Source organism: Oncorhynchus kisutch, linkage group LG17 (genome assembly GCF_002021735.2).
Source record: "Oncorhynchus kisutch isolate 150728-3 linkage group LG17, Okis_V2, whole genome shotgun sequence".
NCBI classification, from domain to species: domain Eukaryota; kingdom Metazoa; phylum Chordata; class Actinopteri; order Salmoniformes; family Salmonidae; genus Oncorhynchus; species Oncorhynchus kisutch.
This window is the reverse complement of record NC_034190.2, coordinates 38,062,190-38,085,767: the sequence shown is the minus strand read 5'-3', so window position 1 is coordinate 38,085,767 and position 23,578 is coordinate 38,062,190. Positions and strand designations below refer to the sequence as shown.

Sequence of the window (23,578 nt, the reverse complement as noted above, 5' to 3'; positions counted from 1 at the left end):
AGCTCTGATGCTGCTGGTCATATAGTAGCCTGCCAAACTTGCTAACTGCCTGGTACTCAGCACTCTATTGTCCCTCTAAATCAGTCTGACATTGATGCAAATGTCATCGAAAATCTAATCAAACACTTCATGAGAGCCCATGAGCTCATGTTGCATTTCCATAGGCTATGCGGGAGAAAACAGAGTGATGGCCTCTACTAAAAAGAGGACTCCATCAGCTTTCTATAGGCCTACTATATTTATTTCTCAACTTTCCTAATATTAAGCACGTTGTTTATCTTTACAACAGGAGTATAGCCTACTTGGCTTGCATGAAAATGAACCACGGGAAAAGCGTCCTCCATTCACTATTTTAAGTGCATAAATGACATGTATCTTTTTTACCGCTGTCCCTGTTGTGATACAGGTGCATGATAACGCTTAATTCTAAATAAAACATTTCACACATTATTTAGTATATGTAAAGACAAGATTAAATCAAGAATAGTCTGAAGAGTGCTAATATTAGCCTATCACTTGTGAATGCCTTTTTGCTGCCACTTTTTCTAATCATTGTCACACACCTCATGTAACCTCTCCGATAGGCATATAATGTGTTACGGTTTGTATCACAACTAAAGTGGCCAAATAACTTCTTAAAATCATGCACAATCCACTTGGCAAGGGGTGTAGAGCCTAACTGGCATACAGTGGGGCAAAAAAGTATTTAGTCAGCCACCAATTGTGCAAGTTCTCCCACTTAAAAAGATGAGGCCTCTAATTTTTATCATAGGTATCAACTATGACAGACAAAATGAGAAAAAAAAACAGAAAATCACATTGTAGAATTTTTTATTTATTTATTTGCAAATTATGGTGGAAAATAAGTATTTGGTCAATAACAAAAGTTTCTCAATAATTTGTTATATACCCTTTGTTGGCAATGACAGAGGTCAAACGTTTTCTGTAAGTCTTCACAAGGTTTTCACACACTGTTGCTGGTATTTTGGCCCACTCCTCCATGCAGATCTCCTCTAGAGCAGTGATGTTTTGGGGCTGTTGCTGGGCAACACAGACTTTCAACTCCCTCCAAAGATTTTCTATGGGGTTGAGATCTGGAGACTGGATAGGCCACTCCAGGACCTTGAAATGCTTCTTACGAAGCCACTCCGTTGCCCGGGCGGTGTGTTTGGGATCATTGTCATGCTGAAAGACCCAGCCACGTTTCATCTTCAATGCCCTTGCTGATGGAAGGAGGTTCACACTCAAAATCTCACGATACATGGCCCCATTCATTCTTTCCTTTAGACAGATCAGTTGTCCTGGTCCCTTTGCAGAAAAACAGCACCAAAGCATGATGTTTTCACCCCCGTGCTTCACAGTAGGTATGGTGTTCTTTGGATGCAACTCGGCATTCTTTGTCCTCCAAACACAACGAGTTGAGTTTTTACCAAAAACTTATATTTTGGTTTCATCTGACCATATGACATTCTCCCAATCTTCTTCTGGATCATCCAAATGCTCTCTAGCAAACTTCAGACGGGCCTGTACTGGCTTAAGCAGGGGGACACTGCTGGCACTGCAGGATTTGAGTCCCTGGCGGCGTAGTGTGTTACTGATGGTAGGCTTTGTTACTTTGGTCCCAGCTCTCTGCAGGTCATTCACTAGGTCCCCCCATGTGCTTCTGGGATTTTTGCTCACTGTTCTTGTGATAATTTTACCCCACGGGTGAGATCTTGCGTGGAGCCCCAGATCGAGGGAGATTATCAGTGGTCTTATAATGTGAAGAAATAGCTTTAATAGTTGATCAACATTTTAAGGTAAACGTTCTGATCCGTTGCGTCAGCCACATTGCGCAAAAAAATGGTTGTATTAATTTGGGCCTACTTTTTTATTATGAGGGATAGTAGATTGACATAAACTAGTGCTTTTGCTGTTTGTTAGGCCTACTCATCTTGATGGCTGATGAAAAGTAAATGTGGACAGTTCCTCCAATATCTTCAACATATACCTCAGAATGCCGCAGTGAAGTACTTGTCAAATTGTGAATGGGTGACTGATGAAGTGTGTACAGCCTGTGCAAAAAAACAAAGCAGAGCTCATGCCTTTCAAGCTAATTGGATGCAGTCTATTACAGTGCCATCCGTTTTGTCACCAAAGCCCCATATACTACCCACCACTGCGACCTGTATGCTCTCGTTGGCTGGCCCTCGCTTCATATTTGTCACCAAACCCACTGGCTCCAGGTCATCGATAAGTCTTTGCTAGGTAAAGCCCCACCTTATCTCAGTTCAGTGGTCACCATAGCAGCACCCACCCGTAGCACGCACTCCAGCAGGTATATTTCACTGGTCACCCCCAAAGCCAATTCCTCCTTTGGCTGCCTTTCCTTCCAGTTCTCTGCTGCCAATGACTGGAACGAATTGCAAAAAATTGCTGAAGCTGGAGACTCATTTCTCCCTCACTAACTTTAAGCATCAGCTGTCAGAGCAGCTTACAGATCATTGCACCTGTACATAGCCCATCTGTAAATAGCCCATCAAACTACCTCATCCACATGTTTTTTTTGCTCTCTTGCACCGCAGTATCTCTACTTGCACATTCATCTTCTGCACATCTATCACGCCAGTGTTTAATTGCTCAATTGTAATTACTTCACCACTACAGCCTATTTATTGCCTTACCTCCCTAATTTTACCTCATTTACACACACGGTATATAGACTTTTCTATTGTGTTATTGACTGTACGTTTGTTTATTCCATGTGTAACTGTGTAGTTTGTGTCGCACTGCTTTGCTTTATCTTGGCCAGGTCTAAGTGGTTAAATAAATCTAACTTTTTCGAAATCATAGTCGCATCATGCAGCATTACAATGTATTAAAAATTCTAAACATATAGCCCAACGTTTGTAGAACAACTAAGGTTAATGTAACTCTAAAGAATATAGAAATAATAATTTATTTGTTAACCGCTCACACGTGTGCAATCCGTCAAAATCGTTCAGAGAAAATATCCTTTCTATTTTATTCAGCTTTGTTCAATTGTATTCTTCATACTATAAAATAATGCCACGGAATTCTAAGCAAAACTTGTCTGCTAAATGAACTAGTGTAGCCCACAGCCATTTGGCATAGCCAGATCAGGACCTAACATAGGGACAACTCAGTATGCAAATTCTGTTCTGAAATAAGACTACATTTTCTTCAAATCATGCTTCTTTAGACCTGTCTAAAATAAATGGATTTATTGTGACGGTGTAGGCTATCTTACATGGATTTATTAGACTTTTAAAAAAAGGTAGATGTTCCAAAAGTCTGGATCAGTGGCTTGTAGACTATGTGTAGAAGCCAGGAAATGCTAAATGTGTGTGTTAATTAAACAGTAAATTACTGTGAGACTGACAGTTATTTGTTTGACAACCACCAGCGGACAAAATTTCGTGACCTCCACAGCCCTAGCTGTGAATACTTTCTGAAGGCACTGTATGTTACCAAGCAGCGTCTCTCCCACTGGATTGTGGAGGCTTTCTCCCTGAAATATTGCAGCAAGAAGCAAGGGTTACCTAGCAGTGTACATGCCCACACCACCAGGGTTCTGGCGTTGTTTAAAGAGTTGACTGCAGGAGATATGTGCTGCGGCGAGTCGGGCATCATCACATACATTGATAAAGCCTCACAAAAGTAAGGATATACGAATCTCACGCTTATCAACTGTGGAATGCGGGGCTTCCAGCAAGGCGTAAATTTCATTGGCCTTGTCAGGCGTGATTTTAGATACTTCTGCTGATGTTACGAGAGCACGACTCCCCCATAGTATGTCGTTTCCCTCCTTCAGGGAACAGTAGTTATCGTCACAATATTACGTTCAGTTGGAGGAACTCAAAGGCACTAATACAGTGCATTCGGAGGGTATTCAGACCCCTTCCCTTTTTCCACGTTGTAACAGTTTTATTAAAAAATATATACATATATTCTCAGAAAACTACACACAATAAACCATAATGATAAAGTGAAAACATTTGTAACTTTCGAAAATGTATTCAAAATAAAAAAAATAGAAATACCTTATTTACATACAGTTCAAGTCGGAAGTTTACATACAACTTAGCCAAATACATTTAAACTCAGTTTTCACAATTCCTGACATTTAATCCAAGTAAAAATTCCCCGTCTTAGGTCAGTTAGGATCACCACTTCATTTTAAGAATGTGAAACGTCAGAATAATAGTAGAGAGAACGATTTATTTCAGCTTTTATTTCTTTCATCACATTCCCAGTGGGTCAGAAGTTTACATACACTCAATTAGTATTCGGTAGCATTGCCATTCAATTGTTTATCTTGGGTCAAATGTTTTGGGAAGCCTTCCACAAGCTTCCCACAATACGTTGGTGAATTTTGTCCCATTCTTCCTGACAGAGCTGGTGTAACTGAGTCAGGTTTGTCGACCTCCTTGCTCGCACACGCTTTTTCAGTTCTGCCCACAAATTTTCTATAGGATTGATGTCAGGGCTTTGTGATGGCCACTCCAATACCATGACATTGTTGTCCTTAAGCCATTTTGCCACAACTTTGGAAGTATGCTTGGGGTCATTGACCATTTGGAAGACCCATTTGCAACCAAGCTTTAACTTCCCTACTGATGTCTTGAGATGTTGCTTCAATATATCCACATAATTTTCCTCCTCATGATGCCATCTATTTTGTGAGGTGCACCAGTCCCTCCTGCAGTAAAGCATCCCCACAACATGATGCTGTCCCCACCGTGCTTCGCGGTTGGGATGGTGTTCTTCGGCTTGCAATCCACCCCCTTTTTCCACCAAACATAACGATGGTCATTATGGCCAAACCGTTCTATTTTTGTTTCATCAGACTAGAGGACATTTCTCCAAAAAGTACAATCGTTGTACGCATGTGCAGTTGCAAACCGTAGTCTGGCTTTTTTTTATGGCGGTGTGGAGCAGTGGCTTCCTCCTTGCTGAGCGGCCCTTCAGGTTATGTCGATATAGGACCCATTTTTCTGTGGATATAGATACTTTTGTACCTGTTTACTCCAGCATCTTCACAAGGTCCTTTGCGGGTTTTCTGGGATTGATTTGCACTTTTTGCACCAAAGTACCGTAATTTCTGGACTATTAAGCGGACCTCAATATAAACCGCACCCACTGAATTAAATTAAATTAAATTAAAATTCCCCGCTGAGCTCATGCTGCCCCTTCAACACGCAGCAGTCCAGCCTTTCGAAACCCGTTGATGATAGTGGATTTTTTGACAATGCTCCACGCTGTCAGGACCCACTGGCAGACTTGACCATAAGTTGCTCTTCACATGCGGCCCGTTTTAGTGAAGGATTTCTCCCCACTTGTCATCCAAGCCTCCCACTGAACACGGAGCGCCACCTTAAATGCACGATTTACACTGATGTCGAGTGGCTGCAAATACTTTGGGCCATCTGCTTTTCTTCCCTCTGAAAGCTTTTGTTGTCTTTTTGCACTGAGTCAGTTGCTCACGCTGCTGTTTCCAACGTCTTATCATCGACTCATTAAGGCCAAGCTCCCGTGCAGCAGCTCTATTTCCTTTTCTAACAGCCAGATCGATCGTCTTCAACTTGAAATCTGCATCATATGCATTTCTCCGTGTCTTTGCCATGATGAGGGTGACAAAATTACTACCGTAATCAGAATTATGGTTTGTTTGAGCGCCCTCGATTTATGTCACATTATTTGACGGTGCTCAGTTTTTTGGCGGCATGAATCTTGTGAAAGCGGGAAAAAAACATAAATTAGCCGCGTCATTGTATAAACCGCGAGGTTCAAAGCGTGGGAATAAAGTAGCGGCATATAGTCCGGAAATTACGGTATGTTCATCTCTAGGAGACAGAATGCATCTCCTTCCTGAGTGTTATGACAGCTGCGTGGTCCCAAGGTGTTTATACTTGTTCATCTGTACAAACAATAAGGCACGTGGTACCTCCAGGCGTTTGGAAATTGCTCCCAAGGATGAACCAGACTTGTGGAGGTCTACAATTGTTTTTCTGAGGTCTGGGCTGATTTCTTTTGATTTTCCCATGATATCAAGCAAAAAGGCACTGAGATTGAAGGTAGGCCTTGAAATACATCCACAAGTACACCTCCAATTGACTCAAATTATGTCAATTAGCCTATCGGAAGCATCTAAAGCCATGATATCATTTTCTGGAATTTTTCAAGCTGTTTAAAGGCAGTCAACTTAGTGAATGTAAACTTCTGACCCACTGGAATTGTGATACAGTGAATTATAAGTGAAATAACCTGTCTGGAAACAATTGTTGGAAAAATTACTTGTGTCATGCACAAAGTAGATGTCCTAACCGACTTGCCAAAACTATAGTTTGCTAACAAGAAATTTGTGGAGTGGTTTTAAAACTAGTTTTAATGACTCCAACCTAAGTGTATGTAAACTTCTGACTTGGAGTCCACCTGTGGTACATTCAATTGATTTGACATGATTTGGAAAGAAATATGTCTATATAAAAGGTCCCACAGTTGACAGTGCATGTCAGAGCAAAAACCAAACCATGAGGTAGAAGGAATTGTCCGTAGAGCTCCGAGACAGGATCAAGTCGAGGCACAGATCTGGGGGATGTCACAAAAAAAAATGTCTGCAGCATTGAAGGTCCCCAAGAACACAGTGGCCTCCATCATTCTTAAATGGAAGAAGTTTGGAATGATAAAGACACTTCCTATAGCTGGCCGCCCGGCCAAACTGAGCAATTGGGGGAAAGGGACCCTGGTCAGGGAAGTGACGAAGGTCCTGATGGTCACTCTGACAGAGCAGCAGAGTTCTTCTATGGAGATGGGAGAACCTTCCAGTAGGACAACCATCTCTGCAGCACTCCACCAATCAGGCCTTTATAGTAGAGTGGCCAGACAGAAGCCACTCCTCAGTAAAAAGGCACATGACACCCCGCTTGGAGTTTGCCAAAAGGCACCTCAGGACTCTCAGACCATGAGAAACAAGATTCTCTTGTCTGATGAAACCAAAATTGAGCTCTTTGGCCTGAATGCTAAACGTCACACGTCTGGAGGAAACCTGGCACAATCCCTACAGTGAAGCATGGTGGTGGCAGCATCATCATGCTGTTGGGTTGTTTTTCAGTGTCAGGTAATGGGAGACTAGTCAGGATCAAGGGAAAGATGAACAGAGCAAAGTACAGAGCGATTCGTGAAAAAAAATCTTCTCCAGGGCACTCAGGACCTGACTGAGACGAACGTTCACCTTTCAACAGGACAATGACCCTAAGTACACAGCCAAGACAACGCAGTAGTGGCTTCGGGACAAGTCTCTGAATGTCCTTGAGTGGCCCAGCCAGAGCCCGGACTTGAACCCGATCGAACATCTCTGGAGAAACCTGAAAATAGCTGTGCAGCAACGCTCCCCAGCCTGACAGAGCTTGGGAGGATCTGCAGAGAAGAATGAGAGAAACTCCCCAAATACAGGTGTGCCAAGATTGTCATACCCAAGAAGACTCAAGGCTGTAATCTCTGCCAAAGGTGCTTCAACAAATTACTGAGTAAAGGGTCTGAATACTGTGATATTTCATTTTTAAAAACCTGTTTTTGCTTTGTCATTATTGGTATTGTGTGTAGATTGAGACTTTTTTAATCAATTTTAGAATAAAGCTGTAACGTAACAAAATATTAAGGGGTCTGAAAACTTTCCGAATGACCTATGTATGATATCCGATTTTACTGAGTGGGATATGTTCAGAGGTGGGCAGAAGAACTCACGTTGGGTGTGGCGTCACCACACTGTTGGCAGAGTGCACACTGTCTCTCATCTTTGGTCCGGTCGAGTTCCAGGGCCCCGGTTAAAGCACCATTTGTACCTAGACAAGATACACCAAACACATAAATTATTTAATTGACCATTCACATTGTTAGGATCAAGGGAAATGCAAAATCAGTCATTGCACTCAATTTCTTTACCCACAACAAAGATCTTCTTGTGCTGGTGAATGGGGTTACATGTCCTAGTCTTAAAGCAGACATAAGCTTTGTCCCAAATGGCACCCTATTCCTAACACAGCTCTGGAAAAAAATGAAGAGACCATTGTAAAATTAGCAGTTTCTCTGGTTTTACTATTTATAGGTATGTGTCTGGGTAAAATTAACATTTTGGTTTTATTCTATAAACTACTGACAACATTTCTCCCAAATTCCAAATTAACATTTTTAGATCATTTAGAGCATTTATTTGCAGAAAATGACAGCTGGCCAAAATAACAAAAAGATGCAGTGTTGTCAGACCTCAAATAATGCAAAGAAAATTAGTTCATATTCGTTAAAACACTAGTATCGTGTTGTTTAAACTTAGGAAGTATTCAGAAATCAATATTTGGTGGAATAATCCTGATTTTCCATCACAGCTTTCATGCATCTTGGCATGGAGCATTGTCCTGCTGGAAAAACCAATCCTCAGAGTTGGGGAACATTGCCAGAGTAGAAAGAAGCAAGTTTTCTTCCAGGACAACACTGTACGTGGCTTGAATCATGTGTCCTTTACAAAGACATCTGCCTGATTCCAGCCTTCCGATCCTCCACCAAATTTCACAGTGGTTGCGAGACCTGGAAATGCCAACTAGCCACGTACAATGGAAATTTGGTGGAGGATCGGTGATGATCTGGGGGTGCTCAGCAAGGCTGGATTTGGGCAGATTTGTCTTTGTGAAGGAAGCATAAATCAAGCCACGTACAAGGTTGTCCTGGAAGAAAACGTTCTTCTTTCTAGTCTGACAATGTTCCCCAACTCTGAGGATTGGTTTTTCCAGCAGGACAATGCTCCATGCCACACAGCCAGGTCAATCAAGGTGTGGATGGAGGACCACCAGATCAAGACCCTGTCATGGCCAGCCCAATCTCCAGACCTGAACCCCATTGAAAACCTCTGGAATATGATCAAGAGGTAGATGGATGGTCACAAGCCATCAAACAAAGCTGAGCAGCTTAGATTTTTGTGCCAGGAGTGCCATAAAGTGACCCAACATCAATGTGAAAGACTGCCAAGATGCATGAAAGCTGTGATTGAAAATCTGGGTTATTGCACCAAATATTGATTTCCTAAGTTGAAACATTATTGTGTTTAACAATGAATATGATATTATTTTCTTTGCATTATTTGAGGTCTGACAACACTGCATCTTTTTTGTTATTTTGACCAGTTGTCATTTTCTGCAAATAAATGCTCTAATTGACAATATTTATATTTGGAATTTGGGAGAAATGTTGTCAGTAATTTATAGAATAAAACTAAAATGTTAATTTTACCTAAACAAGTACCTATAAATAGTCAAACCAGAGAAACTGATCATTTTGCAGTGGTCTCTTCATTTACAGAGCTGTGTAGTGCGCTACAGTTGACCATAGGCATAGGCATAGCCCTATGCCTATGCCAGACTCCCTATTTGGGAAACAGCCATAGACTACATACCTTGGGATTTGAGTGGGAGGCCCTCCAGCGCCCAGGGCTGATGGGTGGTACCTGAGGATGGGGGAGGGACGCTGTTCCCCTGCTGGAGAAAGCCTGAACCACTGGTAACTTGGTACGTCCTCTCCAGCCACTGTGCATAGCTGTGCTCCATAGATGGAGGAAGAACTGCCTCGGGGAGCATACCACTGAGACAGAAGAGGGGGGGAGACTTGCTCAGCAACAGATAATTTTTAACCCATAAGAGTCTAAGTCCTGTCTAAGTCAGGGGAAGGGGGTGAGGGGGTAGCTGCAAGCTATATGAAATTGTTTTAAGGTCATGCCAAGGATCAGTTAGCTATTTGACTTGGAATTTTACGATCCCTTTAAGTAGCAAACATATAAGAAAAATAGTATTTTGCCTTACTGCTATTAGCACATACAAACACAACGAATAACAGATTCAGTAGAGTCTATCCACCCCCACACACAAAAATATATTCTAAAAAGGAAGTTTGTTTGGAAGTGTATGCTATATCTAAGGCACTGTGTCTCAGTGCTAGAGGCGTCACTACAGACACCCTGGTTCGAATCCAGGCTGTATCACAACCGGCCGTGATTGGGAGTCCCATAGGGTGGCTCAATTGGCCCAGCGTCGTCCGGGTTTGGCCGGTGTCGGCCGTCATTGTAAATAAGAATTTGTTCTTAACTGACTTGCCTAGTTAAATAAAAGGTGAAATAATTTTAAATATAAATTTAAAAAAATATGCGCTTTAAGAAAGATCAGGAAACATTTGTATTTAACTCCTTATTTTTGGCACTAAACAGTCTAAGCCTGAAAAGTGAGGGGGTTCCTACTAAGCTACACTACATGACCAGAAATGTGGACACCTGCTCGTCAAACACCTCATTCCAAAATCATGAGCATTAATATGAAGTTGGTCCCCCCTTGCTGCTATAACACTCTTATGGGAAGGCTTTCCACTAGATGTTGGGAACATTGCAGCGGAGACTTGATTCCATTCAGTCACAAAATCATTAGTGAGGTTGGGCAATTCCAATTCATCCCAAAGGTGTTGTCTTGGCTGTGTGCTTAGGGACGTTGTCCTGTTGGAAGGTGAAACTTCACCCCAGTCTGAGGTACTGAGCGCTCTGGAGCAGGTTTTCATCAAGGATCTCTGTCCTTTGCTCAGTTCATCTTTCCCTCGATCCTGACTAGTCTCCTAGTCCTTGCTACTAAACATCCCACAGCATGATTCTGCCACCACCATGCTTCACAGTAGGGATGCTGCCAGGTTTGCCTGGTTTCATCCAGACATGACCCTTGGCATTCAGGCCAAAGAGTTAAATCTTGTTTACACCAGACCAGAGAATCTAAGAGTCCTTTAGGTGCATTTTGGCAAACTCCAAGCGGTCTGTCATGTGCCTTTTATTTTGTGGCGGCTTCTGTCTGGCCACTCTACCATACTGGTGGAGTGTTGCAGAGATGGGAGCACCTTCCAGAAGCACAACCATCTCCACAGAGGAACTCCGGAAGCATTGTCAGAGTGACCATCAGCTTCTTGGTAACCTTCATAACCAACACCCTTCTCCACCAATTGGATGATGGAGGCCACTGTGTTCTTGGGGACCTTCAGTGCTGCAGACATTTTTTGTTACCCTTCCCCAGATCTGTGCCTTGACACAATCCTGTCTCGGAGCTCTACGGACAATTCCTTCGACCTCATGGTTTGGTTTTTGCTCTGAAATGCACAGTCAATTATGGGACCGTATATAGACAGATGTGTGCCTTTCTAAATCGTGTCCAATCAATTTAATTTACCACAGGCCGACTACAAGTTGTAGAAACATCTCAAGGATTCGCAATGTTAACAGGATGCACCTGAGCTCAATTTTGAGTCTCAATTCAAATATACATTTAGAACAAGGTTGCAATGTAACAAAATGTGGACAAAGTGAAGAGGCCTGAATACTTTGACTGCACCGTATATCTGAGTGATACAGTATAAGAAAAATCAGGAAACAATTATTTATTTTTTATTACATGTACTTAACCCCTTATTTTTGGCAGTAAACAGTGTTATACACACACACACACATTTATGCATATACACAGTTGAAGTCAGAAGTTTACATAAACCTCAGCCAAATACATTTAAACTCAGTTTCACAATTCCTGACATTTAATCCTAGTAAAGATTTTCTGTCTTGGGTCAGTTAGGATCACCACCGTATTTTAAGACTGAAGTGTCAGAATAATAGGAGAGAATTATTCATTTCAGCTTTTATTTCTTTCATCACATTCCCAGTGGGTCAGAAGTTTACATACACTCAATTAGTATTTGGTAGCATTGCCTATAACCTCTTGGTGTTAGGGGGCAGTATTTTCATTTTTGGGAAAAAAACATTCCCGTTTTAAACGGGAAAAGATGCTAGAATATGCATATAATTGACATCTTTGGATAGAAAACACTAACGTTTCCAAAACTGTAAAGATATTGTCTGTGAGTTTAACAGAACTGATGTTGCAGGCGAAAGCCTGAGAAAATCCAATCCGGAAGTGCCCCAGGTTTTGAAAGCGCTGCGTTCCAATGACTCCCTATTCAGCTATGAATGTACCATCAACGAGCTTACGCTTTGTACGTATTCCCCAAAGTGTCTACAGCATTGTGACGTAGTTTTACGCATTGAAGAATAGCCGTAGGCGGCCACATTGCGTAAGTGGTCACATGGTGGCTCCGAGATAAAATTCTCACGTAAAATACAGAGGTAGCCATTACTCCAATCGGTCCTAGTGAAAAACTAAATTGTCCCGACGGATATATTATTGAATAGATATTAGCAAAACACCTTGAGGATCGATTCTAAACAACGTTTGTCATGTTTCTGTCGATATTATGGAGCTAATTGGCGTTGTGGTGACCGCAATTTCCGGGCGATTTCTCAGCCAAACATGAAGAACAAACGGAGCTATGAACTTTGGTTGTCTACCTGGGAGTCTCGTGAGTGAAAACATCCGAAGTTCATCAAAGGTAAACGATTTAATTTGATTGCTTTTCTGATTTCCGTGACAATTTTGGCCCATTTCTCCTGACAGAGCTGGTGTAACTGAGTCAGGTTTGTAGGCCTCCTGACTCTCTCACACCTTTTCAGTTCTGCCCACAGATTTTCTATAGGATTGATGTCAGGGCTTTGTGATGGCCACTCCAATACCATGACTTTGTTGTCCTTAAGCCATTTTGCCACAACTTTGGAAGTATGCTTGGGGTCATTATCCATTTGGAAGACCCATTTGCGACCAAGCTTCAACTTCCTGACTGATGTGTTGAGATGTTGCTTCAATATATCCACATCATTTTCTTCCTCGTGATGCCATCTATTTTGAGACATGCACCAGTCCCTCCTGCAGCAAAGCATCCCCACAACACGATGCTGCCACCACCGTGCTTCACGGTTGGGATGGTGTTCTTCAGCTTGCAAGCCTCCCCCTTTTTCCTCCAAACATAACGGTGGTCATTATGGCCAAACAGTTCTATTTTTGTTTTATCAGACCAGAGGACATTTCTCCAAAAAGTACAATCTTTGTCCCCATGTGTAATTGCAAACTGTAGTTTGGCTTTTTTATGGCGGTTTTGGAGCAGTGACTTTCTCCTTGCTGAGCGGCCTTTCAGGTTATGTTGATATGTTGACTCATTTTACTGTGGATATAGATACTTTTGTACCCGTTTCCTCTAGCATCTTCACATGGTCCTTTGCTGTTGTTCTGGGATTGATTTGCACTTTTCGCACCAAAGTACGTTCATCTCTAGGAGACAGAACGCGTCTCCTTCCTGAGCGGTATGACGGCTGCGTGGTCCCATCGTGTTTATAATTGCATACTATTGTTTGTACAGATGAACGTGGTACCTTCAGGAGTTTGGAAATCGCTCCCAAGTATGAACCAGACATGTGGAGGTCTACCACTTTTTTTTTTGAGTTCTTGGCTGATTTCTTTTGATTTCCCCATGAGGACAAGCACAAAGGCACTGAGATTGAAGGTATGCCTTGAAATACATCCACAGGTACACCTCCAATTGACTCAAATTATGTCAATTAGCCTATCTGAAGCTTCTAAAGCCATGACGATATTTTCTGGAATTTTCCAAGCTGTTTAAAGGCACAGTCAACTTAGTGAATGTAAACGTATGACCCACTGGAATGGTGATACAGTGAATTATAAGTGAAATAGTCTGTCTGTAAACAATTGTTGGGAAAATTACTTGTGTCATGCAAAAAGCAGATATCCTAACCGACTTGGAAAAAATATTGTTTGTTAACAAGAAATTTGTGGAGTGGTTGAAAAACGAGTTATAATGACTCCAACCTAAGTGTATGTAAACTTCAGACTACAACTGTATATATACACTTCCATACATTTTTTTTCAACTGGTACGGGGGAGCTGCAGATGAGTCTTGCGAGGCCTGTGGGCGTCCTAGAGCAACACAACATGTACGTGTTCTAGAGAGTCTCACCTTTCCACAAGGGGTCATATTAGTGTGTAGCCCAAACTGTTGGGACGCTACAGACAGAAGTTGGCAGATTGGCTGTCTGGGCGTCAGACGAGTCCTAAAATGAATACCATTGTGTTTGTGAGTCTCATCTCTCCATGGTCACAATACTTTGTATGCCAAACTGTTCGGACACGACAGAGTACTTTGTGAGAAGACTGATTTTTGAGATGTCTCATGGTCTGACAAACACTGCAGATGCGACATTGGCGCATGCGGTGGATGAGACGTATACAATGCAACAAAAAAAAACATCTGTAGCTTAAACTAGAGGTCGACCGATTATGATTTTTCAACGCCGATACCAATAATTGGAAGACCAAAAAAAGCCTAAACAGATTAATTGGCAGATTTATATTAATCTGGTTTTTTTTTGTCTTCCAATTATCGGTATCGGCGTTGAAAAATCATAATCGGTCTCAATCCACCGCATGCGCCAATGTCGCATCCGCCATGTATGTATATATATTTGTAATAATGCCAATTACAATACTGAATTAACTTTAATTTTAACTTAATATAATACAAAAATATAATCAATTTAGCCTCACATAAATAATGAAACATGTTCAATTTGAAGAAAGTTAAAGTGCAATAAGCTAATGTTTAAGTTCCTTGCTCAGAACATGAGAAAGCTGGTAGTTCCTTTTAGCATGAGTCTTCAATATTCCCAATTAAGAAGTTTTAGTTATTATAGGAATTATAGGACTATTTCTCTCTATACCATTTGTATTTCATATACCTTTGACTATCGGTGGTTCTTATAGGTAATTTAGTATTGCCAGCCTAATCTCGGGAGTTGATAGGCTTGAAGTCATGAACAGCGCTGTGCTTCAAGCATTGCGAAGAGCTGCTGGCAAACGCAAGAAAGTGCCGTTTGAATGAATGCTTACGAGGCTGATGCTGCCTACCAGCGCTCAGTCAGACTGCTCTATCAAATATCAAATCATTGACTTAATTATAATAAAATAAACACACAGAAATACAAACCATAGGTCATTAATATGGTCAAATCCAGAAACGATCATTTTGAAAACAAAACGTTTATTCTTTCAGTGAAATACAGAACCGTTCTGTATTTTATCGAACGGGTGGCAATTCTAAGTCTAAATATTGCTGTAACATTAAACGACCTTCAATGTTGTGTCATAATCATGTAAAATTCTGGCAAATTAATTACGGTCTTTGTAAGGAAGAAATTATCTTCAAACAGTTCGCAAGAGCCAGGAGGAACAAACTGCTGCATATATCCTGACTCTGCTTGCACTGAACGCAAGAGAAGTGACAATTTAACCTGGTTAATATTGCCTGCTTAACATGAATTTAAATATGCAGGTTTAAAAAAATATACTTCTGTGTATTGATTTTAAGAAAGGCATTGCTGTTCATGGTTAGGTACATTGGTGCAACGATTAAGCTTTTTTCGCAAATGCGCTTTTGTTAAATTATCACCCGTTTGGAGTAAGTAGGCTGTGATTGATGATAAATGAACAGGCACCGCATTGACTATATGCAACGCAGGCTAGTTAAACTAGTAATATCATCAATCATGTGTAGTTAACTAGTGATAATGTTAAGATTGATTGTTTTTTATAAGATAAGTTTAATGCTAGCTAGCACCTTACCATGGCTCCTTGCTGCCCTCACGTAACAGGTGGTCAAGCCTGGCACGCAGTCTCCTCGTGGATTGCAATGTAATCGGTCATAATCGATTAATGACGATTACCAATTGCTATGAAAACTTGAAATTGGCCCAAATGAAATTGGCCCAAATGAATCGGCCATGTGGATATTATGCTAATAAGACTTCCATGGGTGTGCGGACATCCACTCTAGGGGATTAAAGTAGTATTCTTTGCTAGCTTTTTAAAAACAAATATTATATGCTTGCTTTTATCTGTAGGAAAAACTATTTCATGTCATAGTGGATTTGTTCAGGGAGATTCTCTTATCTTCTTGGTGGAAATGTGAGAAAGTCGGTCAAAATGTATAACATACACAGTCATACTGTCTACACATAGCGTATCCATTTACCTTGGGAAATCTTTGGAGAGTGGGTCCCACATTTTCTGATCTTGGCTATGAAACCAACTGAAAGTCTCCTCCAGCAACTGAAAGGACAGATATACTCAGTGAGTGATCTCTGTACATCATTAAGGGGAGTCAATAAGCAAAAGTTCCACTAGAGAAACTTTCAGAGTTATTTTATGCTGTTTTATTAATTGAGGAAATTAATAAAACAGAAAATCTATTTTTTGAATACTAGTCTGAGTACATAGGCAAACAAACAATGATTTGGCCAAGTATGGCCCCTAACAATGTCTATAGCATTAATGGAGGAAAGGTCTTTCTACTAACCTTCAGGTAGTGAGACCTGGCCAAACAGGTGGGACTCAGGCCCTCAGGGAGAGACTCCTCCTCCTTCAACCACTTCCTCATCACCATGACAACATCCTCATGGAATGATTTCTGATTGGTTGACAAAAGCAGGAAATAGATTTTTTTTATTTCACCTTTATTTAACCAGTTGAGAACAAGTTCTCATTTACAACTGCGACCTGGCCAAGATAAAGCAAAGCAGCGCGACAAAAACACAGAATTACAAACAAATTACAAACAATAACACAATAGAAAAAGTCTATGTACAGTGTGTGCAAATGTAGTAAGATTAGGGAGGTAAGGCAATAAATAGGCTATAGAGGTGAAATAATTACAATTTAGCATTATCACTGGAGTGATCGATGTGCAGATGATGATGTGCAAGTAGAGATACTGGGGTGCAAAAGAAAAGGAAAAACGGTGTCAACTTTAGGAGATGGATGTGTGTAGTGGTGTGTATTCATGGATGCCAAGGTGAGCCAGGCTTCCCCCAAAAATGGCCCAATCAAAAAACAAAAATATATATATATATATATCTTCAATTCGCAAGAGGCTGAATGTATTTCACAGGGAAAAGCAGCGCCCCTCTGTCTTTCTACGTGTGGGCCATCTTTCTGATGCTGTCTGGTCCAAATGAGTATGACATTGTTGCCGCCCGTAGCATTCAAGGCAAGGGAAGCCAGTGAGCATCTGACCTCCCTTGACAAATAATAAAACAATTTAAATGATAGGCATCCTATCAAATTCCATTGAGAGCATACGTCACTTAGCTAAAATGTGCCCTTTCCTAAATTAGCCATGGATGGAAACAGGGATTTGGATGTGTGGTTTTACTTAATTCTCCGTACTAGCCAATGACTATAACGGCAATTCTAATCCAACCATTAACTAATTTATTGTTGTGCCTCTGGCCTGAGACGCTGGAAGTTCAATATGTAGCTAGATGTAGAAGGGTAATGTTAACGAGCTAACGTTGCCCATTAATGGAAGCATTTTGGTCAGATCGCCTAGGACAACAAAAAATGTTTTAAAAAGTGTGTACTGTATGACAGAGTTAGACCGTTTCTTCAACATGAAAGAGAGGAGGATGGCAATTTCTCTACAAGTAGAGAGTCCTGTTTTTCTACTTGCATGAACGTGCACACACACAAATCAGAACCATCAACAGCCACAGCTTATGCTGATTGACTAAATAGTTTTGCTATCTTTTAGCTGTCAGTGTATTAGACTAAGCAGAGGTGATTTGATGATGTTGAAGTGGAAATGGTGCTGGAATAGTGGAGGCAGCTCCTGTTTTCTTTGTGACTTGCGGTAACTCTCTGTGGTTCTAAATCAATAGTTGCTTAGTGGTCCGAAAATCTCGGAAATAGTAACTTGCTTGACCATGCTGTAGGTCATGTAACTGTCTGCTACAGTACATGCAATATGCTTTGTGGACAGAGGTTGCTATACGGTTTTGTGATAAAACAAAAAGGTGTGATTCTGCCACTGTCTTCTTATTGTCTCGGCCTTTCAGCCTATATATCACAGTCGCAAGGCATATTAATTAACAGGTTAAAGAGCAAACAACGCAATTATCACAACACACAGGATTCAATGTACTGTACTATTAGAGTGTCTATATGAGCTATAAGAGCATCTGCTAAATGACCAAAATGTCAACAGTGCCTTCAGACTTTAAAAACAATGTGACTTATTCCACATCGTTGTTAAATCTGAACTCAAAATGGCTTAAATATATAATTATTTTCACCCACAATACCAAGTAAAAACGTTTATATAAATGTTAGCAAATTCATTGAAAAGGAAATACAGAAATATCCAATTTACATAAGTATTCACACCCAAGTCAATACTTTGTAGAGCACCTTTGGCAGCGATTACAGCGATGTCTTTTTGAGTAAGTCTCTAAGAGCTTTGCACACCTGGATTGTACAATACTTGACCATTATTATTTTAAAAAGTTGATTGCTGATCACCACTATACATCCATTTAAGTCTTGCCATAGATTTTCAAGCAGATTTAAGTCAAAACTAACTAGGCCACGCATGAACATTCAAAGTAGCCTTGCTAAGCAACTCCAGCGTACATTTGGCCTTGTGTTTTATGAACCAGGTTTTCTAGGATTTTACCTGCGCTTATAGCTGTACTCAGTTTATTTTTATCCTGAAGAAAAAAAAACTCTAGTCCAACACCGATGACAAGCCCATAACATGATGCAGCCACCACCATGCTTGAAAATATGAAGAGTAGTACTCAGTGATGTGTTGTTGGATTTGCCCCAAACAAAACACTTTGTATTCAGGAAAAAAGTTCATTTCTATGCAATCTTTTTTGCAGTATTACTTTAGTGCGTTGTTGCAAACAGGATGCATGTTTTGGGATATTTGTATTCTATCCTATTTTATTTTATGTATTCTATACATACAATATTATTTTATTTTGTTATTATTGTGAAGTAACTACAATGTTGGTGATCCATCCTCAGTTCTAGTTTTGTTTTAAAGTCACCATTGGCCTCATGGCAAAATCCTTGAGCAGTTTCCTTCCTCTCTGGTAACCGAGTTAGGAATAATAATGTTTCTGCCATCGTTTCCTATGACCGAAAAGAGCTTCTGGACATCAGAACAGAGATTTCTCACCTCGAACAGGATGATGATTTTTTTATTTAATGAGTCGGACGTGAACGATATACTGCTCTTCCCCGGACCATGCCCAAATCCCCATCATTTACCACAACAAACCAATGCTGGCACTAAGGCCGCACTCAACAAGCTGTATAGGGTCATAAACAAATAAGAAAATGCTCATCCAGAGGCAGTGCTCCTCGTGCCAGGGGACTTTAATACAGGGAAACTAAAATCCCCTTTACCTCATTTCTACCAGCAAGTCGAACCTCCTGATTCCTGCTTCCAAGAGTACCAGTGACGCGCTCAATATGGAAGTGTTCAGATGAAGCGGATGCACAAGCATTCCTTCAAACATGCTGCTGCTACTCTATTATATATGCATAGTTACTTCACCCCTGCCTACATATTATCTCAAGTACCTCGACTAAATCGTACTCCGGAACATTAACTCGGTACCGGCACCCCTCGCATATAGCCTTGTTATTTTATTGGTAGTATTATTTTTTTTAACTCTGTATTGTTGATTAAGGGCTCATAAGTAAGCATTTCACAGTAAGGTCTACAATGGTTGTATTCAGGGCATGTGACAAATACCATTTTATTTGAAATTCAGCATCTGCTTTTTAAAATTTTTACACAGCTACCAATCGGTGCCCTATTTTGCGAGGTATTGAAAAAACAACTGAAGCGTTCTGACTCCTAAACTTGAAATATTGTTTATCATCACGTATCCTATGGAAATTAAGAGTGCCATAGTGTGGTTTCTATACCAGAAATGAATGGTTATCTGTAGGAGGAATGTATATGGTGGAGGCAATTAAGCTTGGAATGTACTGAAAAAAAGAAAGGTGGTTTCAGTCAGTCACTGATAAGGATGGAGAGACATGGATTAGTGAGGAATGGGGGCTGAGGTCTGGTCAGATTAAGGGAGAAGGAACAGTTTACTGCCCCTCATCACTTAACTTCCTGCCTAGCAATAAAGAGGTCATGTTTAGAGGGAAGGAGGAGTATATATATATATACACACTTGTGCTGGTGAAAACATGTCTTTGTCTGATCAGCTGTCTGACCCTTTTAGGGGAATAAATTTGGTTTGAGCTTTAACAATCGTCCGTGAGTTTTTACTCTGTTAATTTAAAACATAACACCTCCCTGGTCTTTGTGGTTGAATCTGTGCTTTAAATTCGCTACTCGATTGAGAGACCTAACAGATGTGTGTGGGGTAAAATCATGTTAACCACTATTATTGAACACGGAATGAGTCCATGCAACTTATGTGATTTGTTAAGCACATTTTTACTCCTGAACTTATTTAGGCTTGCAATAACAAAGTCAATACTTATTGACTCAAAACATTTCAGCTTTTAATTCTTTAATAATTTCTAGAGTTTTCTACAAACAAAATTCCACTTTGACATTATGTGGATTTGTGTGTAGATTAGTGACACAAAAGCTCTATTTAATAAATGGTAAATTCAGGCTGTAACAACAAAATGTGGAAAAAGTAAAGGAGTGTGAAAACTTTCTGAAGGCTCTGACTGTAGAAGGTGACCAGAATGTGGTCTGAAAAGACATACATGATTCAGAGTAGAATGTTGATGCCCTGAGAGCAAAATAGACCACCTCTAAATAGTTGTGTGGCATAATTCAAATGTTTAAAAAGGATTGAGGTATCTCACCAGTGAAGTGTACTGGTGCCCTTCAAATTTTTGACCCACGGCATGTAGGTCGCAGATGGGCTGGTGTTTGTCCCTGAAAGCATCTGGTTCTGTGGATTCCTCACACTACAGGGGGAAGAAACAGCATAGTACATGGAGACTGCTGTCAGAGGGTCCGTGTTGAGGGATATACAATAGATAAGACAGTCTAAACATTTTAATTGTTTTTGGATACAGAGCAAAGCCATGTTGCGAAAGTGAGAGATTAAGTCTGACTCGTGACTACTTGATGTCTCTACTGTGATGGAGGCAGTCCGTACCTCCCTGCAGGTGATCAGGTGCTGGGCAGAGGAGTCAGAAAGGAGGTTGGCCAGCACCTTCTCTAGCCCCGCCCTCAGCCTGTCCTTCAGCTCACCCTTCCAGGAGCTGGGCTGCGATTGGCTGCAGGGTGTACAGGAGTACACTACGCTCTCTGACAGGTTGGACATGATCTCATATAGGTCATCTGACAGACAGAAGAGAGGAAGAATTTCAATGTCATGGAGTGGATTTATAGTGAGAGAGTTGTTCTGATCCCTCAAGTTAGGGCCTATATTTTGATTGAAGTGGCATCTTCCCCTACATCCTGTTAACAGCGGTGGTCACCCCTTTGCCTGGAGAGCTACCCTCTTGCAGGATTTTGTTGCAGCCCTTATCTCTAACACACCTGATTCTGGGTCAAGTGTGTGTGATAGCTGGATCAGGTGTGTGTGTGTGTGTGTGTAGGGCTGAAGCAAAAGACTGCATACCAACCAGAAACCCTCTAAGATGAGTGTTGGCCACCCCTGCTGTACATCCCCTTGATAAAGACAGTCATGAGGCAGAAATATTAGTCCCACTCACCAGAGAGTCCTTCACATTTAGAATGTACCCAGTGGCTACACCTGGAGCACTCCATCATCTGGCTGTTGTGGTCGTTCTCCTCGTAACACTTGGAGCAGATAGTGCAGAAGTTCCCTTGTAAAACAAAATCAGATGTACTACAGTAATCAATGGTTAAATTAAACAAATACATGACAAGAAGGTCCTGACAAAGTATCAGTCCAGCTATACAACTGCTCTCATCCCGGTCTTCTTGGACTGTTCCTGGAGTTTGTCTATACTGTCAGGGCATGAAATTAACACCCACCAGCTGCGGGTCGATTTTGTCATTGGCAGGTAAGATGTCTATATCACCAGCCATGTTGGCGGCTGGTCAGGGCTCGACAGCGCAAGCATTTCAGGACACATTTGTAAATAAAAATAGTCCAGTATGATCACATTTATAGTCAAATAAATGCTGCTAGGTGATTATTCTATATTTTTTCCATAGCTGGTAAAATTATCACACACAGTCAAAGGACTACAAATCCTATATAACCTATCCCACCTGGTGCTGCAACCCCGCCTGGCTGGGGGGCTGTGCGCACGTGAAGAGCTGAGTGAAAGATGAATTTTTAGAAACGCTGTTGCCTGGCATAAAAGTTGTTCTAATTTACTTGAAATGAAAGTCTAATGAAGTGTTTCTTGGAAATGTACAATGTTTTGTTCACAAGCTAGGTTGTTTTTCAATGTTTGAGTTTCAACTGCTTGGGAAGAGAAGGCAGCGATTCTACAAGCCAGACTCAATCTCACAGGTACGAACAAGTCACATTACCATGGTAACATCCTGCCCTTAAAGGGCCAGGTGAACATTTGTGTCTCATCTGTAATATTCTGGTTAATACCACATCACGTCTTACTAGTAATACACAGATTGTAATGTAACGCTGAGGTCCTACCTTTGAGGTGGAGGGTGCTGCAGTCGGGACAGAGGTCCTGCTCGTGGTTCCAGGCCATGTCCCAGGTCTTCCCTGGGGTCACTCCACAGCTCTTACATCGGATACACGTCATACACACCTGGGACGGGGGCAGGTAGCCCAAAGGTTAGAGAGATGGACAAGTATCCGGAAGGTCGCTGGTTCAAGTCCAGGGTAGGGCGAAGAAAAGTGGGAACTGAATTGGCTAAGAACTGAGGGTTGCTGGTTTCAGATCATTACTAGCATATCCACCATTGTTGTACCCTTGAGCAAGGTACTTCATTCCAAAAAAATCCTAGCCCAGAAGCTAGGATATGCATATAATTGGCATATTTGGATAGAAAACACTCTAAAGTTTCCAAAACTGTTCAAATAATATCTGTGAGTATAACAGAACTGATACAGCAGGCAAAAACCTGAGAAAAAAAATCTCACTTCCTGGGTGGATTTATTTTTTTCGTTTTCTATTGAATACCATTACAGTATCCATTGACTTAGGACTCAAATTGCACTTCCTATGCCTTCCATTAGATGTCAACAGTCTTTAGAAATTGTTTCAGGCTTGTATTCTGAAAAATGAGGGACCAGTCAGAATGAGTGGACCATTCACTGTCCCAGAGGTTTTTCATGCGCGCAGCCGAGAGCACGCCTTTCTTGTTTTCCTTTTATATTGACGAAGCTTTTGTCCGGTTGAAATGTCATTGATTATTATGACTAAAAACAACCTGAGGATTGATTCTAAATATCGTTTGATACTTTTCTACGAACTTTACTGATACTTGTCAGATTTTTCATCTGTCTGTTGTGACTGCCTTTGAGCCTGTGGATTACTGAAAAAAAAGGGTTTTGGATAAAAAGAGGCACGTTATCGAACAAAACAAACATTTGAGTAAATGGGAGTCCTGTGAGTGCAACCATATGAAGATCAAAGGTATGTGATTAATTTTATCACTATTTCTGACTTATGTAACTCCTCTACTTGGCTGGTAACTGTTTGTAATGATTTGTCTGCTGGGCGCTGTTCTCAGATAATCGCATGGTATCCTTTCGGCGTAAAGCCTTTAATCTTTAAACCGATGTATAACACTTGTATGTTTTATGAATTTTTATTAGTATTTCTGTTT

At 41.0% G+C, this 23,578-nt stretch overlaps 1 protein-coding gene across 2 annotated transcripts in view; it reads right to left on the bottom strand.

Moving 5' to 3' along the window:
- LOC109907621 (histone-lysine N-methyltransferase 2B-like) overlaps positions 1-23,578 on the bottom strand; it is a 65,689-nt gene that overhangs the window by 15,581 nt on the left and 26,530 nt on the right. For both annotated transcript variants that reach the window (XM_020505704.2, XM_020505706.2), the window contains exons 15-22: positions 22,437-22,554; positions 21,520-21,633; positions 20,958-21,142; positions 20,659-20,763; positions 16,328-16,438; positions 16,004-16,080; positions 9,446-9,630; positions 7,747-7,844 (exon numbers count right to left, since the gene is read on the bottom strand). In XM_020505704.2, the coding sequence (XP_020361293.1) occupies positions 7,747-7,844; positions 9,446-9,630; positions 16,004-16,080; positions 16,328-16,438; positions 20,659-20,763; positions 20,958-21,142; positions 21,520-21,633; positions 22,437-22,554 (993 nt within the window). The remainder of the gene's footprint in view (positions 1-7,746; positions 7,845-9,445; positions 9,631-16,003; positions 16,081-16,327; positions 16,439-20,658; positions 20,764-20,957; positions 21,143-21,519; positions 21,634-22,436; positions 22,555-23,578) is intronic.